This window comes from Ipomoea triloba, chromosome 2 (genome assembly GCF_003576645.1).
Source record: "Ipomoea triloba cultivar NCNSP0323 chromosome 2, ASM357664v1".
Taxonomy (NCBI): domain Eukaryota; kingdom Viridiplantae; phylum Streptophyta; class Magnoliopsida; order Solanales; family Convolvulaceae; genus Ipomoea; species Ipomoea triloba.
In genome coordinates, this window is record NC_044917.1 from 7,950,454 (window position 1) to 7,976,700 (window position 26,247).

General features: G+C 37.1%; 3 protein-coding genes and 1 non-coding gene across 7 annotated transcripts; 2 read left to right on the forward strand and 2 right to left on the reverse strand.

Annotated features, from left to right (window-relative positions):
- Positions 1 to 210: 210 nt before the first annotated feature.
- On the reverse strand, positions 211 to 2,586 carry LOC116011318 (NEP1-interacting protein-like 1). Of its 2 annotated transcripts, none has more exons than XM_031250871.1 (5): positions 2,411 to 2,586; positions 2,144 to 2,295; positions 1,511 to 1,594; positions 764 to 949; positions 211 to 634 (listed from the first exon to the last, which is right to left on the reverse strand). In XM_031250871.1, the coding sequence occupies exons 1-5, from the start codon at positions 2,574 to 2,576 to the stop codon at positions 494 to 496; spliced, it is 729 nt and encodes a 242-aa protein (XP_031106731.1). In that variant the 5' UTR covers positions 2,577 to 2,586; the 3' UTR covers positions 211 to 493. The 2 variants fall into 2 exon arrangements, with proteins under 2 accessions (XP_031106731.1, XP_031106730.1); XM_031250870.1 differs by having other exon boundaries at positions 2,144 to 2,298.
- A 6,814-nt stretch (positions 2,587 to 9,400) lies between these two features.
- Positions 9,401 to 13,055, forward strand: LOC116006904 (probable beta-1,3-galactosyltransferase 2). Of its 3 annotated transcripts, XM_031247427.1 has the most exons (12): positions 9,401 to 9,418; positions 9,547 to 9,718; positions 10,223 to 10,319; positions 10,457 to 10,521; positions 10,635 to 10,846; positions 10,952 to 11,015; positions 11,140 to 11,212; positions 11,370 to 11,490; positions 11,646 to 11,733; positions 11,849 to 11,974; positions 12,074 to 12,183; positions 12,543 to 13,055. In XM_031247427.1, exons 2-12 carry the CDS (start codon positions 9,606 to 9,608, stop codon positions 12,689 to 12,691), a joined length of 1,218 nt encoding a protein of 405 aa, XP_031103287.1. In that variant the 5' UTR covers positions 9,401 to 9,418; positions 9,547 to 9,605; the 3' UTR covers positions 12,692 to 13,055. The 3 variants fall into 3 exon arrangements, with proteins under 3 accessions (XP_031103287.1, XP_031103279.1, XP_031103295.1); XM_031247419.1 differs by lacking the exon at positions 9,401 to 9,418 and having other exon boundaries at positions 9,425 to 9,718; XM_031247435.1 differs by lacking the exon at positions 9,401 to 9,418 and having other exon boundaries at positions 9,425 to 9,718; positions 10,460 to 10,521.
- A 4,278-nt stretch (positions 13,056 to 17,333) lies between these two features.
- On the reverse strand, positions 17,334 to 17,415 carry TRNAS-AGA. Its single transcript has one exon. It is a non-coding gene; the product is annotated as a tRNA-Ser (tRNA).
- A 1,040-nt stretch (positions 17,416 to 18,455) lies between these two features.
- LOC116011263 (autophagy-related protein 8C-like) lies at positions 18,456 to 24,506 on the forward strand. Its single transcript, XM_031250814.1, has 5 exons — positions 18,456 to 18,595; positions 23,526 to 23,581; positions 23,674 to 23,726; positions 23,982 to 24,100; positions 24,235 to 24,506. Exons 1-5 carry the CDS (start codon positions 18,559 to 18,561, stop codon positions 24,327 to 24,329), a joined length of 360 nt encoding a protein of 119 aa, XP_031106674.1. The 5' UTR covers positions 18,456 to 18,558; the 3' UTR covers positions 24,330 to 24,506.
- The last annotated feature ends 1,741 nt before the right edge of the window (positions 24,507 to 26,247 follow it).

Consider the following 26,247-nt stretch of genomic DNA (forward strand, 5'->3'; position numbering starts at 1 on the left):
CATAACATAACCTTTTGTATTTTTATATTGTCAGCATTTTTCTTTTTTCCTCTTCTCTTTTTCCTACGTGTCATGGTAAAAATTCCTAAAAAAATTGACATTATTGAAACTTGAAATTGCTCTTAATGTACGGAACTTTCCTACATGTACGGAACTCTCCTAAACCCAAAAGTGGGCCAAACAACATTAGCAAATTAAAGGGCAACTTGATTTCATTCTTAACATGCATGTAATATAAGTATATACGCGAGTACAGGATGGATCGGAGACAGAACTAATTACGTTCCATTCATTGTCGTCCGTCCTATCCTATTCCTATTCCTAGGATAGCCATTATCCAGTTAATCCAAAATCTAAATCAAACAGTATCTTGCATTGCGGCAATATATGTCTGGTTCCTTGGCATTATATTAATTCTGCAACAACGTAACTTGCGTTTTCATTTGCAGTTATATATTCGATCATATTCTGATATTCATATTCATATTGGCGATTATGAGACATGCATTAAACAAACATCTGTCCTGCACATCGGGCAACTTCCATGTCGGATCAGCCATTCATCGACGCAGTGTATGTGGAAGGAATGGCTACAACTCGGCAGCATTCTTGCTGACTCTCCATTCTTGAACTCCTGCATGCATATATATATATATATATATATATAGTTTGTATGATTTGACATTATTTGGGCACGACAGAAACATAATGATATTGTCGGCTAATTAAAATGTGATCCGATCTAAGACTAATGATGACTAACCTGCAAGCAGATGGGGCAGCTGATATCTTGAAAAGGGCTGCTGCAGCAAGAAGTCTCCATGGAATGAAACATGAACTCAGGCAGCTTCTGTATTATATCAAGGGATAATCCCCTACTACTGCTCCCATTATTTATCTCAAATATGTCTGATATTTCCCTCCTCAAACTTGTCTCCATTGTACTCACCTGAACCATATAGGCCGGGATTTTCACAAATTAATGCCCGGAAATCCATACAATATCTACTTCAATTCTACCATGTATGCAATTAAGTATCATATCATATCATTCAGCTATAGGGTATTTTAATTGGTTTCTGGGTGGTAAGTTGTAGAGTAAGGATGCAAAATCAAATTAAATCTTGATGTAGTTGCAGAGTGGAGTTACATCCAATGTAATGAGCTCCTTGTGGACAGCACCAGGCATGGGCCACACCCACTACACCGGGGTGTAGGAGCCTGGGGCAAGGATTATATATATTTTCGCCTCTGGTAGTTGTAGTATGAGAGTTACACTCAATGTGGTGAGCTTCTTGTGCGCACCAAGCATGATGAGTCCCCTCACCTAATGACTTGCTACTTAAGTCATCGTGATTTACCACCTGCACATATCCTGTTTGGCCAAAGTCTGGGGGTTGGGGCGAGGGATTTTGCCTTTTGTGGCAAATGTCATTCAGACATCATAGAATTCTCTGTTGAATTAAAGATATTGTTAATAAGATTTGCATGAATTGAGGATGATCCTTACTTGCCACTGGTAAGCTTTGAGAACAGCAGGGCAAACCCAGTCCATGAATACCTTCCCATCCACAAGACTACATACAAGAGCCACCTGCAATATTTACTGGGCAGTGAACTTCTAAGTACTACATACCATACCATCTGAGTCAACAAAAAAAAATCTGTTTTTCTTTCTCAGGGGCAGTTATAAATACAACACACTTATCTCCCTATGCAAAATATCCCTCATTAAATATCATTCATCTATTTCTCAACAAAGCAATAAATGTGTCTGGTAGAGTGTAATGCATACAGTACGTAGTGCTATAAATCCCCTTGCACATGGCATATCAGCATGGTGCCTGCAGAGGCATAATATTGCATGCTGTTTTTTTTTTTTTAATATACATTATATTTTCAACTTAAATCAGACTAATTTTAAGTACCCAAGAGTCGCTGAAGTAGGTAAATTGAGAGTCACTTTGTCAATCAAAGGTTCTCAGCCCACCCAGTGCCGGTATACTCTACAGTGTTCATTACCACTCTATACTAACACTAGAACAAGACTTTAGAGTAGTCAATCAAACTAACTGAGCTAGCGCGGCCCTACTATGATGATGTTAATAGATGACATTTATTAATTAATTAATTAATTACGTACCTTGGAAAATGGCTCTCCATTGAGCATAAGTTCAAAGAGCTGGACGGCTGTGATGGCTCCAGCTACAGCACCAACTGCAGCACCTCTTAGAAGCCCAGTTTCTGTGGTCTGCCCTTTCAGTGCTCCTGTTACTATTCCAACTGTTGCACCTCCTACTTAACAACAACAAATATAGTGTTCTATCAAATTAATTCTGACTGAAACACTACTAAAACTGTGAAACAAATTAAAGAGGAGATTTTGATGAATGGAAACTAAGTAACATACCCAGAGCAAGAACGCACATGAAGAGAGACCAGACAGCATTGTTCAAAACCATTAACAAAATCCGAGATGCAGACCCGACCACATCCATGGTCATGGGAATCCACGAACACACACAACCTCTGCTCTTAACAATCAAATCCTCAATTCTTGAAAACAACCTCTTCATCTTTGCAGACCAGAACCTGATTGATTTGTAAGTCTGAAATTAAAAACACTTGTGGCTGAAGATCAGAGAGCGCATTTATAGTGCGCGAGAAAAGGGAGGAAGAAGCATTTATGGAGAGGTGAATTGAAGTTCGGAGCTACCTAACACGTGCTGGGCATGCATGCATGCATGTTAATTGGCATCCAACTTCAATTTTTCTTTTTCCCATCCATTATATATGCGGGCCAAAATATGACTTTTGAGACTTGAAAGCTAATTAAGCAGTGATGCTCAGCTCCAACTGCATGCCTAGCCTTCAAGTCTTCAACTTCATCTTTCTTTATTTATATGTGCAGTGACGCCCTCATCAGATCTAGTTATTGCTAATTCCAATAAATAATGATACATAGAAACCTCAAAATAGAGCTATCCAACAATTGATTTGATAATCACAACATTCAAATTTTATTTCAATATAAATTTTTTTTAATTTGAATACATCCATTATAGATAACTTTAAGCTGGTTTACTTTATTTTTAATTGGCTAAGATTAAAATTTGAAGGTTGTTAGATGGGGGAATTTGATCACCTTTTAACGTCAATGAAAATAAGTGCATGCACGGGTTTAATTTGATAATTTAGTAGACAGTATTTGAAAAAAAAAATTTAAAATTATAAATTTGATAGTGCATTTATATATACTCTCGAATACTTTATCCATTAAGAATGTGAAGTATCTTTGAAATTTAGGATTCAAAAACAGGGTGCGGGCGGTGGGGCGGTTATGCATGTGTCCTGTGGGCTGTTCACTGGCAAATATGAACTTTGCAGGAGATTGGGAATGGTCCATCCTCAATCCTTATCCACATTTATGAATTATGGTCCCAATAATGTAGATATTTCCCTATAGGATAGTCTTCTGGCAAATTATACTGTGCACCACAGTGCACATAGTAATGTGCACCACGTACCTAAACGACGTCGTTTTGAGTATTGTAAACTAATTGTCCGTTTTTTTGGAAATCACGTTTCCCGTTTCGGCCGGTCTCTGTATTTATGTTAATATTATGTGTATTCCACGCAATCATTCTGTGTATTCTAGACAACCGTTCTGTGTATTCTAGGCAACCGTTATGTGTATTCATGTTAGTAACACATGTTGTGATTCCATATTAGTAACACATGTTGTGATGTGTTTGTGCATTCGAATGTTTAGGAGGATGAGTTCTGTGTATTTTGTGTAAATATTCTGTGTATTCATGTTATTAACACAAGTTGTGATGTGTTTGTGCATTCAAATGTTAGTAGGATGAGTTCTGTGTATTTTGTGTCAATATTCTGTGTATTATGGGCAAACATTTTGTGTATTCTAGGCAAATGTTCTGTGTATTCTATATAATGATTACGTGTATTATAGATAATGAATTCCCTGGATTCATTCGTGTCCACGTCCACTAACATCTGTGTATTTTGTGTCAATATTCTGTGTATTTTGGGCAAACATTCTGTGTATTCTAGACAAACGTTCTGTGTATTATAGATAATGATTGTGTATTATAGATAATGAATTCCCTGAGTCATTCGCGTCCGCGTCCATTAACATCAAAACGACGTCGTTTTATGTACGTGGTGCACATTGCTATATGCACCGTGGTGCAGGGTATAACGATTGATAGTCTTCTCATCCCTCTCACTTTCCAATTTGCATTGGTTTAGCTGCTTGCACCCACATAATTAAATCCAATCAATAATCAGGCCATTATATTGTTTCTCCATCTTCCAATTCTTAAAGAAAAAAAAAAAAAAAAGCAATTGAATGATCCCATATCAATTCTCAGGTAGTCTGTATTTTTATATTATAAACTTAATTTCAATAGCATAAAGGATATGACAAAAACTTATGTAAAATCGTTTCACGAATCTTATTCGTTAGTCAGGTTGAGTTAATACTAAATGCAATATTTATATTGAAAATGTAATACTAATTAATAACGAATAAAATGTTTATTACTTTTATGGGGAAATGTAATACTTTTGAAAAAAAAAATCTTTACATGTAACAAACACCTTATTCCTGATTAGCATCACATTTTTTAGTATAAGTATTACATTTTTATATTGATCCATCTCATAGATCTTGACGGTCTCACACAAGTGTGACCAAAAGTATACATAGTCCAATTTTTGTTTAGATAGTACACTTTTTGTGGTATTTTTGTAAAATAATTTTATGTAATTTGAATGTTTTTTTTTTAATATTTAAAAATAATTTGTATATTGCTATAAGAGAATAATTATGGAAAGAAAATAATTATTAAAATGATATGAAATTAGGGGCTATTTTTAGAAATTAGTAGACCAATCTAGAATCATTTTTCAGGTTTTCAATGTTTAGCAAGAGGAGGGCCTTTCAAAAAAAAAAGAAAAAAAAAGGAGGGAAAATAAGGTGATTGAAAAATGTGATCTTGTATGTGTCAATGAAAAATGGGTATATTTTTCAGAAAAATGACTTCTTTTTTTTTTTTGAGAAATCATTTTCTAAGTCTTTCACCAAGCTCTACCCTCTCTCTACCAGACCAAGCCTTGCCCGCTCTCTACCAAACCAAGCCCTGCCGGTTGTCGTCTATACCATGCATGCTGCTCTCACTTTCTTCTTGCTACCAGAAACCAATCAGCATCAGAGACCAATCGGCCAGATGGAAACCAATTTGGTCAATTGGTTTTTGATGCGACACCAATCTGGTCGACTGGTTTCTGAGTGGTGATTTTGTGATCTTTGGTTCTTGATTATTTTGTTGTGATTTTCGAAAAAATGAACCAAACACACCACCAAGACAGTTTCCTAGAATGCAACAAAACATTGGAAAGGAAAATGTTTTCTGAAAAAATGACTCATTTTCTAGAAGTCATTTTAATGCTTTCCAAACACAGCCTAACTTAATCTAAACCCCTATTAGTATTTTTTTTAGAAATAGAATTACAAATATGTGCCATATTTTTATTGGTGCAAAGTATATTTTATTATTTATCCAAGGAAAAAATGATTAATTAAAGAACTTAACTAACTTACAGTACAATACTCCAATTGAATCATATAATTTAAAACCTGCATTAATGAACTGTTCAACAGTTAAAAAAAATACATTTTTTTCAATGAGTAGATATTGTTGATATGACATTTGAAAATAAATGCAGGGTCTCTTAGAATTGCCTGTGACATGTTGTAGATTTTACAAGTGCTATTTCTAATTTTGTTGCATACACTTGAGCTATGAGGCCAAGAAACAAACCAGTGCAATATATGTGAAAGGGCCCAACTCCACTACACTGACTTTGCCTGGGTAAAGATTGGCTTGCTGATGAACAGTGAACAAGAAACTCAACACCATTCAGTTCAATAGGTTTACTTTCTTTCTGATGGTGGTAAGAGAAAAGGGTTCGCCAGTCAGTTGATATATTTTGCACATGTAATTAATCGCCAAGTTAATTACATAAATATAATATGATAATTATATACCTATAATACGTTAAATGTAGACACATAATATATTACAGAATATGTCAATTATAGATACATGATTTTTAGACCAGAGTCCACAACATAAGATGCGCTCTGATCCATTGTATAACCCACCATTGCAGCCTAAATACAAAGCCCAACTAGCCATGCCCAAAAAGAGAAGGAAGAAAGGATACACGATGCTAAAGTTGAGGATGAACAAAACATGCAATCCACAAATATAGCCATAGATCCAATAGATTGAGCCATCACAAAAGTCACAATTTGTGCAAGATGAGTTGTAAGGCCCAAAGTAGTTACGTTGTTTACAATTTTTTAGAAGATGTGTCATTTTAAATACCTTCTGAAAAAAGAACAAATGTCATTTTCAGAGTATCACGTTTTCTTATGTCTTTCGAGAAGGAAATAAATGTGCAAACTTTTAGTTAATCTCGGGCAGTCGAGTGATTGGGACACCTTGGTGCTAGAAGATCCTCCGTAGGGGATTGTGTGTTTTCTTACGGGGGATGTCGGGAGTGTTGCTTCTCGTAGAATTAGATAGTGGTGAGTCCTAGCCCGAACAAATTAAGACGTGGTCATTTGAGATTTAGCCTAAAGCCATGGATGCAATGGAAGAATAGTATACAAAGCTAGCCGATCCACGAGTTCTGATGTCCATGTCCATACGTTACTGTTGCTTAGAGTTACATGTTTGATTGGTACAACATCAAATCATATATGCTACACCCTACCATTTACCAAACTCTTAAGCCTAGCTGCCTAGCTGCGTGCCACCCATACCAGTCGGTACAACAAGCTATTCACTTCCACCCCATCTATGTTAAATAACCAGTCTTTCAGTCAATTTTAGTTTACTTGATCACTATGGTCCTGTTTGGTAAATTATCAGCCTATCAGCCAATTTTGACTTATTTGACCGCTATTAATTGTTTGGTTAATAAGCTTTTTGTAATTTCAAAATGCTAAAATTTAAAAGTCTACTCAAATCAGCCTTTTCAATTAGCTTTTTGAAAAAAAAAATTATACCAAACAGCTATCAACTAACAGCTAATTTATCAAACAACTTTCTACAATCAGCCAATATTATCAACAAATCATACCTTCTAACCCAAACAGCCAACCCAATCAGCCAACAACCATTTACCAAACAGGGCCTATTAATTGTTTGGTTAATAAGTTTTTTGTAACTCCAAAATACTAAAATTCAAAAGGCTACTCAAAGCAGCATTTTCAATTAGCTTTTTAAGAAAAAAAATTATACTAAACAGCAATCAGCTAACAGCTAATCTATCAAACAACTTTTTACAATCAGCTAATGTTATTAACAAATCATACATTCTAACCCAAACAGCCAACCCAATCAGTCAACGGCCATTTACCAAACAGGGCCAATATAATTAATAATTTTGGTTTGCAAAATTTATAGTTTTAGTTCTCTAATTATGTGTAAACGGTTCATTTGATCTCTTACTTATATGCATTTAATTCATACAATGTTGTGACTGAGCTAGTCCTCAAGGCACTAGAAACATTAATATTAATTTTAACTATTACCTACATACTTACAATATTACTCTTAATTTTTAAGGTTATTATTTTGTTTAATTTGTAAATTTGAACTATCCTTTTCTATAATACAATTAATTTGTAATTTAGAGTGTGTAGGTAAAAACGTCTTTAAAAAGTTGATACACAATTTTAATAATAATAATAATAATAATAATAATAATAATAATAAGCATATAATTTTAGAATCGAACATGATTTTCTGGTGCAAAAATCATAATTTACCCACTTAATCACCATTTTCAAAGTAACGATAAATCATTTTAAAGTATTTTGTCAATTACACAAAGTAGTAGTAGTATGTTGTAAGATTTTCATTATTCACCTTAGAATAATTCTTTTTTTTTTTTATTTAATGTAAGCTACTGGATGTAGTTTATGTTTGTCATTGATGTATATTTGTGACCCAGCTACAAAACTGATTGGAGACAATCTGTATGATAATAATGTAACTTTTGAATTGTTTTCTTTTGTTGGTATGGATCTAAAAAAATGGCTTAATTAATTAAGAATAGTAATAAAGTCGAACATATTTTGTCTAATATATTAATTAAAATTAAATCTGCACGTGAGTACGTGAAGTGTAATATATATCTTATTTTTATTTTTATTAATTTAATTTTGTTTGACTACATCCCTGATTAAGTTAGAGATCCGCATCATTTTATCCACATTTCATGAATGTATAATATACCTCTTAAAAGTGATAAATGTAACATTTTTGTGTCTTATTAGTTTATTTTGTTATAAGATTTTTCGTATTAATATTTTAATAACTTGACCTAATTATTATGTGATTTATGAGTTTTATACAAAAATTGATTTTATTCAATGCATAAATTAAAATAGTGACTACCATCTACAGATTTTTTATTACTAAAAAAGAAATATTACACCGTATATTCTAAACAAGCAAACGATTACCTATAATGATTTTTTATATAATATTAAATTTTGGAGCACATAAAATGAAGAGACACTTCCTTACAATTCAAGATATTTAAACATTTGTGTGGAACATGTGTAGGACCATTATTAAGGTGAAAAAGTTTGGTTAGTTGCAGTAGTTTAATATTTTAGTGTTGGTACAAGATGATGATGTCTTGTACGTTAAATAATCAAATATTCCGTATCATATATTCTCTTTGGAAATTGTGGCGTATCGTATATTTAATTACGATATACATTCCATATTTTCATTGACAAAATGTGGAATCATAACATCCGCATCCCAAATTGTAAATATTAACTTTTTTTTAATGCTACTGATATGATCTTTCATATGATCGAGTCACTATATGTTATCTGAGCATAAGGTGCTTGACCAGTAAAAATATTAACTATTTGTGACTCTGTCTTAAAAAAAAAATTAAAAAGAAAGAGAGAGAAACAAAGCATACTCACCTAGAAAAAGAAAAACCATCAAAAATTGTATAGAAAAATCCACCGACATTGTATAAAAAGAATATTTAATGTCAAGTAATAAAATCATCGTCTTGTAAGTTGTACGGTTTGATAAATATTTTGGTTAGTATTTTATTTACAAAAAATATTCATTTAATGTTATCATGTATGTGTTTATATTTACTGTTGTAATTATTCGTCCAAGGATTCTCCGAGGTTGTAATTCATTTTGGCGATACCCCGCCGACAATGTTTAGTATAGTATCTGGATGTGGACTGGAAAATTATACATTAAAAAAAAAAAAAGAAGCAGAAACAGTTAAAGGGTCTTCTGTTGAGGGAGCAAATTGCAGAAGCAATCAATAGCGGTGGGTGGGTCATCCAATCCTTATTTCTTCTTCTTCTTCTTCCCAGCTCATTGATTTCAACTGAAAGCAAAAACAAAAAAACACAAAAATCCAGTCTTGGAACTCAAATTCTGTTTCTTGTGCTGAGAGCAGAAATGGGTGGTGCTTGAATTCTCTACTGCGGATTGATTTTAAGCAAGAAGAGGAGCAAAATGGGGTGGAAATCCAGAGGATCAGACTCCACCTCTAAAAGTTTTGTTTCCAGAAAATTAACAATCTTGCTTTGCATTGGATGCTTCTGTGTCGGGATGCTCTTTACTGGCAGGTTAGTTGTTTCTAGCTCTTCAGGTTTTGTCTTGCAGAAATGAAGTGTTAGTTATGCAGAATTATGTTGCAGACATAGCCATAATCATACCTTGCAGATTTTAGGATATTATAAGATGATGATGATAGCACATTTTGTTTTTTAGGTTCTTACTATGTTTCAATAATGCATAATCACATTAAGTATTTTGGCCATGTCACAAGTAATTCAATTAATTTCTGGGTGATAAATTATGGGCGAGGATGCAGGATCGAGCCTAATAGGCTACTGAGGTACCTTTTCGCACTGGTTCAGCCCAATTAAAGGGCAAAATGCTGGCCAGATTGATTTTTTCATACAAGAGGGTGTTTGAACTCTCGACCTATTTTATTGGACAAGAGTACATGGCCACTCAGGCCAACCAAGCTGGTTTGGATTCATAGCTAGTTAGCTTCAATTCTCCTATGTAGCTTATAGAGTGGCTTTGTATATGCATGCCTTGTTAATTGTGTATTATGGTGATAGAATGTGGGCAGTGCCAGAACCTAAGGGCATGTCAAGGCCAAAGCAGATTGAGGATGGAGATATAAAGTTAGCTTCAGAAGGCTGTGATCCTAGAATTGTGAGTACCTATATAAGTTTTAAGAAATTTGTACAGTGTAGCATTGATATGGGAGAGTTTTTCCATCTTTTCTTTCTTCCCTCGAAAGAATCTCGGTATAGAGGTTCACTAATGTTTTCTTTTGTCTCAATTGGTAGAAGGATGTACGAACTGAACTCAGATACACTATTGGGGATGTTTCAAACACAAAACACGCTATACGGTATGTTGCTTGTGCAGTTGTGCCTGTTGTGTATATATGTAATGAATGTTTGTTTTGATTTAAATATGTATTGAAATACCAAATCGAAATCGGGACTGTCTTTAAAAATGCAGAACTCTGGATAAAACTATATCTAATTTAGAGATGGAGTTAGCAGCAGCAAGGACTTTGCAGGATTCTATACTTAGCGGCTCTCCCATATCCGAAGACTTGAAGATTCCAGAATTGACCAAGAAAAGGAAATACGTAATGGTTGTAGGCATAAATACTGCGTTTAGCAGCCGCAAGAGAAGAGATTCTATTCGTAATACTTGGATGCCTCAAGGTTGTCGAGTCGTTTATATCTCTTCTCTGTGTCTGTGTTGATATATCAATACACTGTTTATCTGTTTGTTTTGGGATAATTGATTCTTGACTTGTTGCTAAACAGGGGATAAACGAAAAAAGCTCGAGGAGGAAAAGGGCATTGTAGTTCGCTTTGTTATAGGACACGGGTGAGTGTTAACTGTACATAATTCTGGCCTAGAATTTTACGTTTAATCTTATGAACTATTAGCAGATGCCAAATTGTTTCTGCACTCTTTCACTGATCATCTTATGTGATCTCGCAATCACCAGTGCTACTGCGGGTGGCATTCTTGATAGAGCAATTGAAGCAGAAGATAAGAAACACGGAGATTTCTTGAGACTGGTAATGCGAATCCTTACACAGTAATATCTATGAAGAAATATGAAATCTATTCCACACATGTTCTTTTTTTACCTAATTAGGATAGGATATAATCCTTCCACAAGTTTGGCTTGTTATCCTATCCTCTGATCCTCACACGTTAATGCAATGTCACCAGGAACATGTTGAGGGATACCTCGAGCTATCTGGTAAGACAAAGACCTATTTCGCTACGGCTGTTACTCTATGGGATGCAGATTTCTATGTGAAAGTTGACGACGATGTGCACGTAAATTTAGGTAAGAATGTAAAAAAAAAAAATATGTAACTAGCGTTTCTCCTTGTGCACGCTCGTATTCTTATATTCGTTAAAACTACATTGCATGCTTCCTTGTCTTGTGTGTTGGAAATTGAACTTTAACTCATGGTGCGACACACCTGAATGCAACTTCAGGGACACTCGGAACAACTTTGGCTAGACATCGTTCAAAACCCCGAGTTTATATTGGATGCATGAAATCTGGTCCTGTCCTTGCTCAGAAGTAAGCAGAAAACGTACTCCAATAATATCTAAATGTGTTACGTTTATTTACTTTTGTCCAGTCATCGTCGTCTTTTGTCTTACCAATTTATCTTAGTTTGTTTTTTGACTTGCAGGGGAGTGAGATACTATGAGCCCGAGCACTGGAAATTCGGCGAGGGAGGGAACAAGTATTTCCGTCATGCAACTGGGCAGCTATATGCCATTTCAAAGGATTTAGCTACCTACATTTCAATAAACGAGTAAGCATTTGTTTCTCGATCTTTATGGACTTCAATAGTATTGTTCCCTTGCTTGAGTATATGTATTCGCTTATTCTGTTGAATCTAATTTTATCTTAGGAATGTACTACATAAATATGTTAATGAAGATGTTGCTCTGGGATCTTGGCTCATTGGACTGGATGTAGAACACATCCACGACCGCCAATGGTGCTGTGGAACCCCGCCCGGTAATATTTCACTATAACTTTTCTCCAAAATATTACTCCCCCGTCCCATTTTATGTGTCTGGCTCGGTTAACAATGCTTGACTAAAGTTATTTTTAATTTAATTTTTTAAAGAAAATAAACAAATAAGAAAAAGTTGATTTGACCAATGAATAGTAAATAGGACAGATAAAATGGGACAGAGGGACTACTATTCTCTCAAGCCATTCTTAGGATTATTAGTTTGGCGTAAGCTGTGAAACCTAATGTCAGAATTTCAAGCCTTTACCTGATAGAACTCGAGTCTTTACCTTATTACATGTACCAACAGCATTAGGGGAAGTACTCATCCCGATTCACTTGATCTCGATTTTGGGTGCAGACTGTGAATGGAAGGCTCAGGCGGGCAACATATGTGTTGCTTCCTTTGATTGGAGATGCAGTGGGATTTGCGGGTCGGTGGAAAGGATCAAGGAGGTTCACCGACGGTGTGGGGAAGGCGAGAAAGAGTTGTGGAATGCCATGGTCTGACCAAACCTCTAGAGGTGTTGGCTGGCAAGCTAAGATTGCAGATTGTGATCTGCGGATATGATTGTTTCTTCATTCCTTGATTTTTCTGAAATATCAATCTATAGGATATGTACTTATTATGTGCTTACCTTACCCTCAAGAAAGAGAGAGGTTGCTGTGGATGTGGATCTAATCCATTTTAGGAGAGGAGAAAGATCATTGAAGCAGCCAGTAGAGATGCAAATGTCAAATATCATTGCTTTTAGATCTTTAGGAAACAAAATTTATTACTTTGTATGTCTCTGAATATAGTGGAGAGTGAAATTTGTAATGAGTATTGTTGAGTATATATAATATATACACATAAATGTGTATTCAAGTATCATCTTAGATTTTTAGTTGAGATGGAGCACGTGTTTCAATTTTGATATCAGAGTCAATGTCATGTCAAAGGTCATGGGTATAATATATAAACATCAGTTTAGATTTTTAGTTGAGATGGAACACATGCTTCAGTGACTGATTTTTAGTTGAGATGGAACACATGCTTCAATTAGTATATGTAGAGTAGCTGTAGCTTGCTGCCATTGCCTTATTGTAGTTTCACTAGCAATTTTCCTACATGCTATATTTCTCACTTCATTTTTTTTTGATTCATTTCCATTTTTGGTCCTACTGTTATTAGGGCATTGCCAATTTTAATCCACTTCATTAATTTTTGTCACATTGCGGCCAGTCTTATTTAGTCCTTATCACTTTTAGTCCACCGTTAAAATTTTCGTCAAATGACCGTCCTAAACATGGGTATTTTTGGCCTTTTCATGCTTTAGTCATCTCCTTGACCCTTTGCAGTGGTTTTCCTTACACATTTTTATCCAATAAAGAGGTCCGGCGAAAGCCAATATTGGCTTTCGCCGGACCTCTTTATTGGATAAAAATGTGTAAGGAAAACCACTGCAAAGGGTCAAGGAGATGACTAAAGCATGAAAAGGCCAAAAATACCCATGTTTAGGACGGTCATTTGACGAAAATTTTAACGGTGGACTAAAAGTGATAAGGACTAAATAAGACTGGCCGCAATGTGACAAAAATTAATGAAGTGGATTAAAATTGGCAATGCCCTAATAACAGTAGGACCAAAAATGGAAATGAATCAAAAAAAAATGAAGTGAGAAATATAGCATGTAGGAAAATTGCTAGTGAAACTACAATAAGGCAATGGCAGCAAGCTACAGCTACTCTACATATACTAATTGAAGCATGTGTTCCATCTCAACTAAAAATCAGTCACTGAAGCATGTGTTCCATCTCAACTAAAAATCTAAACTGATGTTTATATATTATACCCATGACCTTTGACATGACATTGACTCTGATATCAAAATTGAAACACGTGCTCCATCTCAACTAAAAATCTAAGATGATACTTGAATACACATTTATGTGTATATATTATATATACTCAACAATACTCATTACAAATTTCACTCTCCACTATATTCAGAGACATACAAAGTAATAAATTTTGTTTCCTAAAGATCTAAAAGCAATGATATTTGACATTTGCATCTCTACTGGCTGCTTCAATGATCTTTCTCCTCTCCTAAAATGGATTAGATCCACATCCACAGCAACCTCTCTCTTTCTTGAGGGTAAGGTAAGCACATAATAAGTACATATCCTATAGATTGATATTTCAGAAAAATCAAGGAATGAAGAAACAATCATATCCGCAGATCACAATCTGCAATCTTAGCTTGCCAGCCAACACCTCTAGAGGTTTGGTCAGACCATGGCATTCCACAACTCTTTCTCGCCTTCCCCACACCGTCGGTGAACCTCCTTGATCCTTTCCACCGACCCGCAAATCCCACTGCATCTCCAATCAAAGGAAGCAACACATATGTTGCCCGCCTGAGCCTTCCATTCACAGTCTGCACCCAAAATCGAGATCAAGTGAATCGGGATGAGTACTTCCCCTAATGCTGTTGGTACATGTAATAAGGTAAAGACTCGAGTTCTATCAGGTAAAGGCTTGAAATTCTGACATTAGGTTTCACAGCTTACGCCAAACTAATAATCCTAAGAATGGCTTGAGAGAATAGTAGTCCCTCTGTCCCATTTTATCTGTCCTATTTACTATTCATTGGTCAAATCAACTTTTTCTTATTTGTTTATTTTCTTTAAAAAATTAAATTAAAAATAACTTTAGTCAAGCATTGTTAACCGAGCCAGACACATAAAATGGGACGGGGGAGTAATATTTTGGAGAAAAGTTATAGTGAAATATTACCGGGCGGGGTTCCACAGCACCATTGGCGNCGCCAATGGTGCTGTGGAACCCCGCCCGGTAATATTTCACTATAACTTTTCTCCAAAATATTACTCCCCCGTCCCATTTTATGTGTCTGGCTCGGTTAACAATGCTTGACTAAAGTTATTTTTAATTTAATTTTTTAAAGAAAATAAACAAATAAGAAAAAGTTGATTTGACCAATGAATAGTAAATAGGACAGATAAAATGGGACAGAGGGACTACTATTCTCTCAAGCCATTCTTAGGATTATTAGTTTGGCGTAAGCTGTGAAACCTAATGTCAGAATTTCAAGCCTTTACCTGATAGAACTCGAGTCTTTACCTTATTACATGTACCAACAGCATTAGGGGAAGTACTCATCCCGATTCACTTGATCTCGATTTTGGGTGCAGACTGTGAATGGAAGGCTCAGGCGGGCAACATATGTGTTGCTTCCTTTGATTGGAGATGCAGTGGGATTTGCGGGTCGGTGGAAAGGATCAAGGAGGTTCACCGACGGTGTGGGGAAGGCGAGAAAGAGTTGTGGAATGCCATGGTCTGACCAAACCTCTAGAGGTGTTGGCTGGCAAGCTAAGATTGCAGATTGTGATCTGCGGATATGATTGTTTCTTCATTCCTTGATTTTTCTGAAATATCAATCTATAGGATATGTACTTATTATGTGCTTACCTTACCCTCAAGAAAGAGAGAGGTTGCTGTGGATGTGGATCTAATCCATTTTAGGAGAGGAGAAAGATCATTGAAGCAGCCAGTAGAGATGCAAATGTCAAATATCATTGCTTTTAGATCTTTAGGAAACAAAATTTATTACTTTGTATGTCTCTGAATATAGTGGAGAGTGAAATTTGTAATGAGTATTGTTGAGTATATATAATATATACACATAAATGTGTATTCAAGTATCATCTTAGATTTTTAGTTGAGATGGAGCACGTGTTTCAATTTTGATATCAGAGTCAATGTCATGTCAAAGGTCATGGGTATAATATATAAACATCAGTTTAGATTTTTAGTTGAGATGGAACACATGCTTCAGTGACTGATTTTTAGTTGAGATGGAACACATGCTTCAATTAGTATATGTAGAGTAGCTGTAGCTTGCTGCCATTGCCTTATTGTAGTTTCACTAGCAATTTTCCTACATGCTATATTTCTCACTTCATTTTTTTTTGATTCATTTCCATTTTTGGTCCTACTGTTATTAGGGCATTGCCAATTTTAATCCACTTCATTAATTTTTGTCACATTGCGGCCAGTCTTATTTAGTCCTTATCACTTTTAGTCCACCGTTAAAATTTTCGTCAAATGACCGTCCTAAACATGGGTATTTTTGGCCTTTTCATGCTTTAGTCATCTCCTTGACCCTTTGCAGTGGTTTTCCTTACACATTTTTATCCAATAAAGAGGTCCGGCGAAAGCCAATATTGGCTTTCGCCGGACCTCTTTATTGGATAAAAATGTGTAAGGAAAACCACTGCAAAGGGTCAAGGAGATGACTAAAGCATGAAAAGGCCAAAAATACCCATGTTTAGGACGGTCATTTGACGAAAATTTTAACGGTGGACTAAAAGTGATAAGGACTAAATAAGACTGGCCGCAATGTGACAAAAATTAATGAAGTGGACTAAAATTGGCAATGCCCCAATAACAATAGGACCCGAAATGGAAATGACTCTTTTTTTATTTTTTTTAATCTTTCTTATGTCTGAAACTTCATTTTTTTTCCTACAAGGTTGAGCGTATAGTAGCACTAACTGTACACTTTAACAATTTCTATTTTAACATATAGCTATTTTCTTTTTCAAAACTTAAAGAGATCCAACATATGGCGCATGCGTGGTCAACACACTCACATTTCTTTCTGTTTTTTCAAAAAAAAAAAAAAATTACATTAGCCATCACAATTTACGTCAAATTAATCTTAAACTACTATAGCCTCTAGTCCCTTAAAATATGTTTTTTTAAGTATTACTGACTCTGTTATAATGTAGTATATGTTCATAACTACTTTCTCAACTTACTGAAGCACAAAGAGTCCATGTGGGAGTGTAAACCGGGATACCGGTGCCACTAAACCACAAGGTATTTGGCTACTTAAAATATGTTGAAAGAGGTAAATTGCAAAAGTGGCCATGTCATTCGTTTCGTTTTGTTCCTGCCTGGCTTATACACAGCCCAGATCTGACTCTCTGAATATACCTGCCTGGCTAGTGGGCTTAGTGGCTAATACACAGTCCTCTGACTCTCTGAATGGGTTCCTGCGTGGCTAATACACAGCCCATGTTCCTGCCTGGCTAGTGGGCTTAGTTTGACTCGGTGGAGAGGAGAGGAGGGAAAAAAGAAGTGCGTGGACGGCAGGATTCGAACCTGCGCGGGCAGAGCCCACATGATTTCTAGTCATGCCCGATAACCACTCCGGCACGTCCACACGCTGTTATATTTTCAAAACATTAATAATAAAAAGCTTGTGAATGTTTTTTTGATCAAACATGGGAAGGTGTTAACCGAAGGTTGAAAACAAACGGATTAAGGTTGAGAGCAACCTAAGTTGGTTTTAAGTATTTTTTGATATACTTTTGCTCCTTATAATCTTCCTAGTTTTATATAAGGTCCGTTCAGAAACACAACATATATTTTTACGCACGGTGATTTTAAACTTTTACAACAGATTGAGGACATTACCATCAATTCTTTTAAGTTCCATATAATCTTAGGGTATGTTGGTCCACATATCGTTGCGTGGATCATGATTGTCGAATGAAACTGTAGTAGAATTAAAATGATACTTTAGTGTTATTTTCATGAAATTAGTATGTGCGGAAAAATGAAACTAAAAAAACAGAGCACATTATTGTCAGATGAAATTCTAGTATATTTAAAATTATGCTTTAGTATTGCTATAATTAAACTAGTGTGCATGAAAAATGAAACTAAAATCCAAAGCCATACAATAACATATATTGTCAAATGACATGAAGTGCAATTAGAATAATACGGTATGTTACTATAATTAAACTAGTGTGTGTAGAAAATGAAAAAAAAAATAGAGTTCAAGCAAAATATATATTATCATTTATCAAACAAATTTATTGTAGAATTAAAATAATGTTTTAATATTGCTATAATGAAACTGCTGTGAAGAACAAAAAAAAAACTGTTGTGAAGAACAAATGAAACCAAAAAAAAAAAAAAACACAATAATATTGTCAAATGAAATAGAAGTGTAATTAAAATGATGCATCACTTCATGATAGAGACCATAATACAAAGTAAAATTTGACATGTATAAACAAATACTATAGTGTAACAGAGTAAATTTTATTAAAAAAAAAAAACAAAAACAAAAAACAAAAAACAAACCAAAAATAAAAAATAAAAAAAATAAAACAAAACAAATAAAGGCGCTAATCAACAACTCTGTGTCACACACAACTTGGTGCTTGGTAGTGCCCTCAGTCTTCTTCGTTACTATCCCCAGTATTCTTCCCATTTCCTTTTGTTTTTCTTTTCACCGAAGAAACCCTAATTCTTCTTCAATCTTTGCAGTTTTTGAAATCATCCACTCATCGCCATGACAAAGAGCTCCTTCAAGTTGGAACACCCCCTTGGTATGATCGATCCCTCGTATATCTCTCAATATTTTATGTTTGTGCATCTATTTCTGTAGTGCGTGTTTTGTTTTCTTCTGGTTATCGGATCTGATCTTTCACTTTCCCTAATTTTCGATTGGTTAGTCGGTTGTTTGATCGAGTAGAATTGTAGGGTCTTTATTCTATTTCTTCTCAAATTGACAATCCTTATATGGTATCCTTAGTTCATGACTGATTTTTTTTTTACATCTGTTTTCGATTTTGTGTTTCTCACTTTTCCTCTATTCTGTTGATATTGCAACTGAGTGTCTAAATCATACAAAAAAAGTAAAACAAAAAAAAAACTGTTTTTTTTCAGTGCTTTGATTGCCTGTCTTTTTGTTCTTTATGCTAGGTTGTTCATGCAAAAATGCTATATCATGGTGAAATACTCATTTTCTTACTAATGTTTTTGGCTTTAGTTGATATTGTGCTATGGATGGAAGAAACATGTGTTCTCTATGGAATTTGTTGCGAGGAACAAGGCCATGGCAATTCAAACCCTTTATAATTGAGTGAATAATTAAAATAATAAAATAATTTCAAAAATAAAATATAGCATCCTTAAAAATGAATCTCCTCACAACCAGGATTATGCCATAGTTTCACCTTTTGTTATCTTCTTTTTGCAAGCCATGCAGATTAGAGAATTAACTCTTAAAATATATTCAATGATCATGAAAGGGAAATTACAACACTTATATACACAGGGAGCCACCCTAAGCTTAGGTAACTAACACAGAAATATTCTAACTAACCCAAGAGACTCTAACTACTCAATACACCCCCTCAAGCTGACGGAGGACAAGGGACTACGCCAAGCTTGACCCGGAGGTTATTAAACCGTGAGGCAGATAGAGCTTTGGTGAAAATATCTGCAAGTTGATCATGCGTGGAAACAAAATTAACCTTGAGTTCTCCTACTGATACCTTGTCCCGGACAAAGTGGTAGTCTACTTCAATGTGCTTCGTCCTGGCGTGGAAAACGGGGTTGGCGCACAGGTATGTTGCTCCTAAATTGTCGCACCAGAGCACCGGAACTGCCGACTGTTGTAAGCCAAGCTCTCGAAGTAGCGACTGAATCCACACCACCTCTGCAGCTACATCAGCTAGGGCCTTATACTCCGCTTCGGTTGAGGAGCGCGCCACAGTCCTTTGCTTTCGAGACACCCAAGATACTAAGTTCGGGCCAAGGAATACAGCAAACCCTGCGGTGGACTTCCGATCAATAGAGCATCCAGCCTAGTCAGAATCTGAGAAGGCATGCACTACTGGAGACGGAGAGACTTGTAGACGCAGGCTATGGTCCAGAGTTCCTTTTACATACCGTAACACACGTTTGAGAGCCGCCCAGTGGTCTTGTGTGGGGCTGTGCATAAATTGGCACAACCGGTTCACGGCAAAAGACAAATCCGGGTGTGTGATTAATAAGTACATCAGCGAGCCAACTTGCTGTCGATAAGGTGTGGGATCATCTAACGGTGCAGCACCATCGGTAGGATTCGAAGTGGCTGACGACATTGGAGTGGTCAGGGACTTGCACGAGTTCATACCAGCTTTGCGAAGAAGCTCCATCATATACCGACGCTGTGATAAAACCACAGCATCTGCACTGTAAATTGCTTCAATACCCAAGAAAAACCGGGGTCTGCCGAGATCACGGATTTTAAATGCAGAGGATAGTTTTGATAATATACCCTCAACCAATTCAACATCATTTCCCAGTAATAAGATATCATCAACATAAACTAGAATGTATGCTCGCAACTGTCCAGAATCATAAATAAATAAGGATACATCCGTTTTAGAAGGTCGAAACCCAATACGAACCAAGAAGTCATTGAGCCGTGTGAACCGGGCTCGTGGGGCCTGCTTAAGGCCATAGAGGGAACGCTGCAACTTACACACATGATGAGGGTAAGCCGGATTGGCGTAGCCAGGAGGCTGACGCATGAAGATATCTTCTGTAATATGCCCATTCAAGAAGGCGTTGTGGACATCAAGCTGTCGCATTGTCCACTGATTTGAGATCGCAAATGTCAAGAGAAGTCTAATAGTGGTCGGTGTGACCACTGGACTGTATGTTTCAAAATAGTCTTCACCTGGTACCTGGTTGAAACCCTTGGCCACTAGCCGTGCCTTGTACCGCTCGATAGTGCCATCGGCCTGCCGTTTGACCCGGAAGACCCATTTACAACCTATGACGTTCATATCCTGCCGAGCTGGTACCAACTCCCAGGTCTGATTGTGCAGGAGTGCATTGAATTCAACATCCATTGCATGACGCCATTGTGGGAGCTTGACAGCTTGCGAATGACAGGTTGGCTCATCATCATCGACCGAGGCTACTAAAGCTGTTGGATTGCGCCTTTGTGCGCAAGTCGTAGTTTGCAGCTGCATGACATGGGTTCGAGTCGTGTTGCGAACCTTTCGTCTGCGAGTTGTCGTGGTCGAAGAAGTTGTTGGCTGAAACGACGAAGTGGTGGCATTGACGGATCAAGAGGTGATCAATTCTCGTGGCTGTGGTGGGACACAAGTCGTAGGCACTTCAATCGGCGGGGGGGTGGCGGCATGTCTAGGTGGACCCAATGTGGTTGGCTGATGAATTTGTGCAGATGCCCAAGGCATGGAGGGCTTAACTGTGGCAGTAGCACAGCTGGCCAATGTACCTGGTGATTTAGCAAAGGGGAACACTTGTTCGTTGAACCGGACATGCTTGGCAATATAAACACGTCCTGTGGCTGTGTCTAGACACCTGTAACCACTGAAAGATTCATGATATCCCAGAAAGACACAGGATGTAGAACGATAATTCATTTTGTGCCGATTATATGGCCTCAGACACGGAAAGCATTCACACCCGAACACACGGAGTAAGTTATAATTGGGTGACCTATGAAACAGACACGAGTATGGACTTATATTTTGTGTGACTGGTGACGGCATGCGATTTATCAAATGCACCGCGGACTCAAACGCGTAGGACCAGTATTTTTGTGGGACATGACCGTGGGCCAGCATAGCTAGACCCATTTCAACAACATGGCGGTGCCTGCGTTCCACACGGCCGTTCTGCTCGTGCGTGTGTGGACAGGACTGCCTGTGCATGATCCCTGCGGCAGTGAATACTGCATGTAATTTGCGATATTCACCACCTAGGTCCGATTGAATACATTTAATGGAGCAGGAAAAATATTTTTCGACTAAAACACGAAATTTATTAAATATGGAATATATGTCAGTTTTCAATTTCATTGGATAATACCATATGTAACGAGAAAAATCGTCAACAAACAGTACAAAATATCGTGAACGAGTGTGCAACACGTGCAAGAGGGAAGCGCGCAGACTTACCCATCTAGCACGCAGTACATATGTTATTAAGGGAACGAAAAGACCCACTAACGGGACATCTAGAAAGAACCTGACGAAGCACTCGAAGGAAATTACATGCCATCAGCATGTGGTGTGGCGTGTGAGTTAGCCCCCGTGTCGGGAAACCATACATTTGAAAAGGGTGCAGACTGGAAGTCATCTGGAGGCTGTTGATACGCCATATTCGCATGCGGTGGTGGGGCAGCGATGGGTGTAGTCTGTGTAGTCGGCAACCTCTGACCGGACGCGTCCACGAAGCGGCGGTAACAATTGAGGGCGGTGTGACCGGGAATGTCGCATAGCTGGCAGCGCACGCCTCCACGGCCTTGGTGACCTCGTCCTCGCTGCCCTCTGTGATAGCGTCCTCGTCCACGACCGCCGTCATGATTCGAGTGCTGGGGCGGCGACTGCTGCTGAGCTATCATTGCCGACGGTGCAAGAGGTAGCGGCGCGATGGCGTCTTCTGGAAACAAGTACTGGTGCGTCGACAGGAGGTCCGCCACTTCTGGAATCGTCAAGGGGGCGCTCTTCGTGGTTAGAGATGCCACGAGGCTGCGATACTCCGGTCTGAGTCCCCGAAACACATGCAAGTTCTCTTCGTCGAGGCCAATCGGGCGGCCTGCCTGAGCAAGTTGTTCAACCAGAACTTGAGCTTTGCCGAGGTAGTCAGCTGGTGTGAGATCTCCTTGGCGCAAATTTTGGAGTTGCGTGAGGAGGCTTAGCGAACGTGCCCGTGACGTCGACCCAAGAGTTGTCTCCACAGCCAACCAAACTGACCGTGAGGTGGAATGACCGATCGCCAAGTAAAGGACCTCCTCTGCGAGTGATGAAATAATCATGCTAAGGATGGACTGATCCTGCTGGGTCCATTGGGCATGAAGCGGATTAACCACCGGAGCTGCGGAGGAGGTTGACGCGATAAACTCCGGCGGACAACAATTGGAGCCATCAACAAAACCATACAGATTTTGTCCTCGTAAAAAGGGCACCAGTTGCGCTTTCCAAAATAGGTAATTCGTGGCGGTCAGTTTGATAGACACGTAATGGTGTGCTTGATGGAGCATATTTGGGGTACGGGGGTCAGGCACCGCAACCGCGGTGACTGTTCGACTGGAAGAGTCAACGGGGACTTCATTATTAACAGGTGGTGGGGGTTGGGCATTGAGGTCGGGCATAGGATCGTTTGAAAGGCTGATACCAGATTAGAGAATTAACTCTTAAAATATATTCAATGATCATGAAAGGGAAATTACAGCACTTATATACACAGGGAGCCACCCTAAGCTTAGGTAACTAACACAGAAATATTCTAACTAACCCAAGAGACTCTAACTACTCAATAATGCATGCCAAAAAGATGAGCACAGAGCAACTATTCTTGGGTGGACTCATTCTAATGGTTTTATTTTATAATTTGTTCTGATAATTTGGCTTGTTTTTCAATATTTTCCATTCAACTGAAAAGGCTTAATTTATCTTATCTGCCTGGTTCAATCATGAATGTTCCTTAATAGTTCAGTTTCTCACTATTCAGAAAGGCGACAGGCCGAAGCTGCCCGTATCAGAGAGAAGTACCATGATAGAATTCCAGTATGAATACCATTGCCTCTGCCCTTTTTGTATTTAATAAAGATACAGTCTGTTCGCCAATGTATTCTAATGAATTCTTCTATGTTATACAGGTCATTGTGGAGAAGGCTGAAAGGAGTGACATCCCTGACATTGACAAGAAAAAGTTAGCTACGTTGATAATCTGAAATTGTCATTAATTTTGACTTTTTAGTTGTGTGAGCTGTAAATTTTTTCGATACAATCATCTATCCTTTGTCTGCAACTACTCCAATCTCATGATAAAATATTTCAACCAATTTTGTAACACTGGCAATTTGTTGATCCTGGACATGTTGCACACATTATCTTGTGAGGTACCTTTGTTATCTATGCTTCTAATGAAACAACCTTCTGATACTGTTAGATGTGCTGTTTACAGGTATCTGGTTCCTGCTGATCTGACTGTCGGGCAATTTGTTTATGTTGTCCGAAAGAGGATAAAGCTCAGTGCAGAGAAGGCCATTTTTATTTTTGTAAAGAACATCCTACCTCCCACTGGTTAGGATAAATTTCCATCATGATTCTCATGTGAAACTATTGCTTACTTTCATACCTTTTTGTCCCTTTTCATTTTATGGCTGTAATCACTTCTGTCATTTTATTTGGTTGGTGTTCTTGATTGTCAATTGCAGCTGCTATGATGTCTGCAATTTATGAGGAACACAAGGACGAGGATGGCTTCCTCTACATGACTTACAGTGGAGAGAATACTTTTGGATCATTCTGAAGCTGCCAGCAATAAAAAACCTACCTGGTTTGTAAATAAGTGTTCGTGTAAATCCTTTCTCGTTTGTCTGATGCTACTTCTGCTTTCTCTGAAGACAGTTCTGAAACTACTTGTTTAAATTCGAGCCTATAATATATAAACTTTGATTTGAAGTGGTATATACAGAGCATTTCCCCATATGCAATTTATTGAACTTCATGAAACTGAAGGCCCGATATTCATTTTTCGTGCCTCAAGAACGAGCAATCATTATTATGTGGACCATGGTTCACACAGCTGAATCTATATTATTTGATAGTAGAGCAATTAATGGTCCACACAGCTGAATGTACATTATTTGATAGTATGATCCACACAGTCATGTAAACCATGGTCCAAAAAGAATTATTGTGTGGACTATGGTGCACACAGCTGTGTGGACTATACTATCAAATAATGTACATTTAGTACACAAATAATGTATTTTTATTATATTAAAAATGTACATAGCATTCAGGTAAAGTACATAATTTTGTATAATGTACATTCAGTACATGAATAATGTACTTTTAGTATATTTAAAATGTACTTTCAATATAATTTGCCAAAGAGGGCTTGATCAATCAAATTAGAGGAACGTAGAATTTAATAAGAAGGCCATATGTATATCCGGTCAACGGCATGCGTATGCGCTTGTTCATCAAGAAACAAACATATATGTAAACATCTACTGGTCAGAATTTGGACACAAATAATATTATGCATTCACACACCATCTATTTGGGTTCTATTATAATTTCAGTGGTGGACTTTTTTGGTGTTTAAGATGTGATATATTCTAGAAGATAAATATCACAATCAATTTTATTGTTTTTAAATGTAATTTTATAATAAAAATAATAAACACAACTAACAATTAAATTACACATTTATATATATACTCAACATGCTCAATCCCCCATTACTTTTAGAATGGGTGTATGTAACACGTGGTCTATAATCTTTTTATATGATAGTTTAATGCACACTTGTATTTATATATTCTATGTTATATGTGTAATTAGTATTTAGGCCTAAATACTTTTTTTTTTTTATTAGTACAAGAACTATTGGAATAATGTGAAGCTTTCAATTAATGATTTGAAGCACTAATATAATCTTCGAATATTTGAATCACTAATCCTGAAATGTTGTATATATTTTTGGATATTAAAGTTTGTAATTGGTTTTTGGTATTAGTGGCTAAGATTTGATAGACTAATGTTAAAGTTGGAAGTAAATGCAATATTGTAGTTGGTAGTTATTAGATGAAGACTTCAACGCAAATTTAAGTGTAATATTAATAATTTTAAGTGTAATATTAATAATTAAAGTTCCAGGTTGTTAGAACTTGCACCCACCAAAATTCTTGCAAGAAACGGGGATGTGGTCCTGCCCTGCACCGTTGCCATTCCTACTAACGAAGACCAAACTCAGCACCACACGCGTCACTTTTATTTAACATTAAAAACTTGGAAAACAAACTTTGATTGTGTGGTCCATTGATGTGTGCTCTCTTAGTCTCTTTAATTGACCAAAAAAAAATTCAGCGTCTGTCACGTGTAAATTGTTGGAATAATTCAATGCTGCAATACAATTTGCCATTCTTGACAAGCAAGTTTGTGTGTGTATAAATTAGGCGTGAAGAGAAAGTGGGCGGTTTTATCACTGCCACAAGTTTGGAGGGCAAGAGAAGTTCAATAATTCTCACTAACCCTCCCCTCCTCTCCCCAACTGATCAGATCAACCATGGCTTTGTTCAATTTCTGGGGCTGCTTTTCTGAGTCGTCGCCGGAGTCGAGCCGATACGTCTGCAACGGCGACATCTGCGTCCTGCGTGATCCCAACACCACCCTCAAGAAGAAGAAGACAGCAAGGCAGAGCTTTAGAATCCCATTCA

Coding starts and splice junctions, on each gene's coding strand:
- LOC116011318 (XM_031250870.1), bottom strand. CDS start 2,576: ATGAAGAGGTTGTTTTCAAGAATTGAGGATTTGATTGTTAAGAGCAGA. Junction 2,299..2,410: donor CATGTGCGTTCTTGCTCTGG/GTATGTTACTTA, acceptor GTTGTTGTTAAG/TAGGAGGTGCAACAGTTGGA. Junction 1,595..2,143: donor ATGGAGAGCCATTTTCCAAG/GTACGTAATTAA, acceptor TAAATATTGCAG/GTGGCTCTTGTATGTAGTCT.
- LOC116006904 (XM_031247427.1), top strand. CDS start 9,606: ATGGGGTGGAAATCCAGAGGATCAGACTCCACCTCTAAAAGTTTTGTT. Junction 9,719..10,222: donor GGGATGCTCTTTACTGGCAG/GTTAGTTGTTTC, acceptor TTATGGTGATAG/AATGTGGGCAGTGCCAGAAC. Junction 12,184..12,542: donor GTGCTGTGGAACCCCGCCCG/GTAATATTTCAC, acceptor TTTTGGGTGCAG/ACTGTGAATGGAAGGCTCAG.
- LOC116011263 (XM_031250814.1), top strand. CDS start 18,559: ATGACAAAGAGCTCCTTCAAGTTGGAACACCCCCTTG. Junction 23,727..23,981: donor CCTGACATTGACAAGAAAAA/GTTAGCTACGTT, acceptor TGCTGTTTACAG/GTATCTGGTTCCTGCTGATC. Junction 24,101..24,234: donor GAACATCCTACCTCCCACTG/GTTAGGATAAAT, acceptor TGTCAATTGCAG/CTGCTATGATGTCTGCAATT.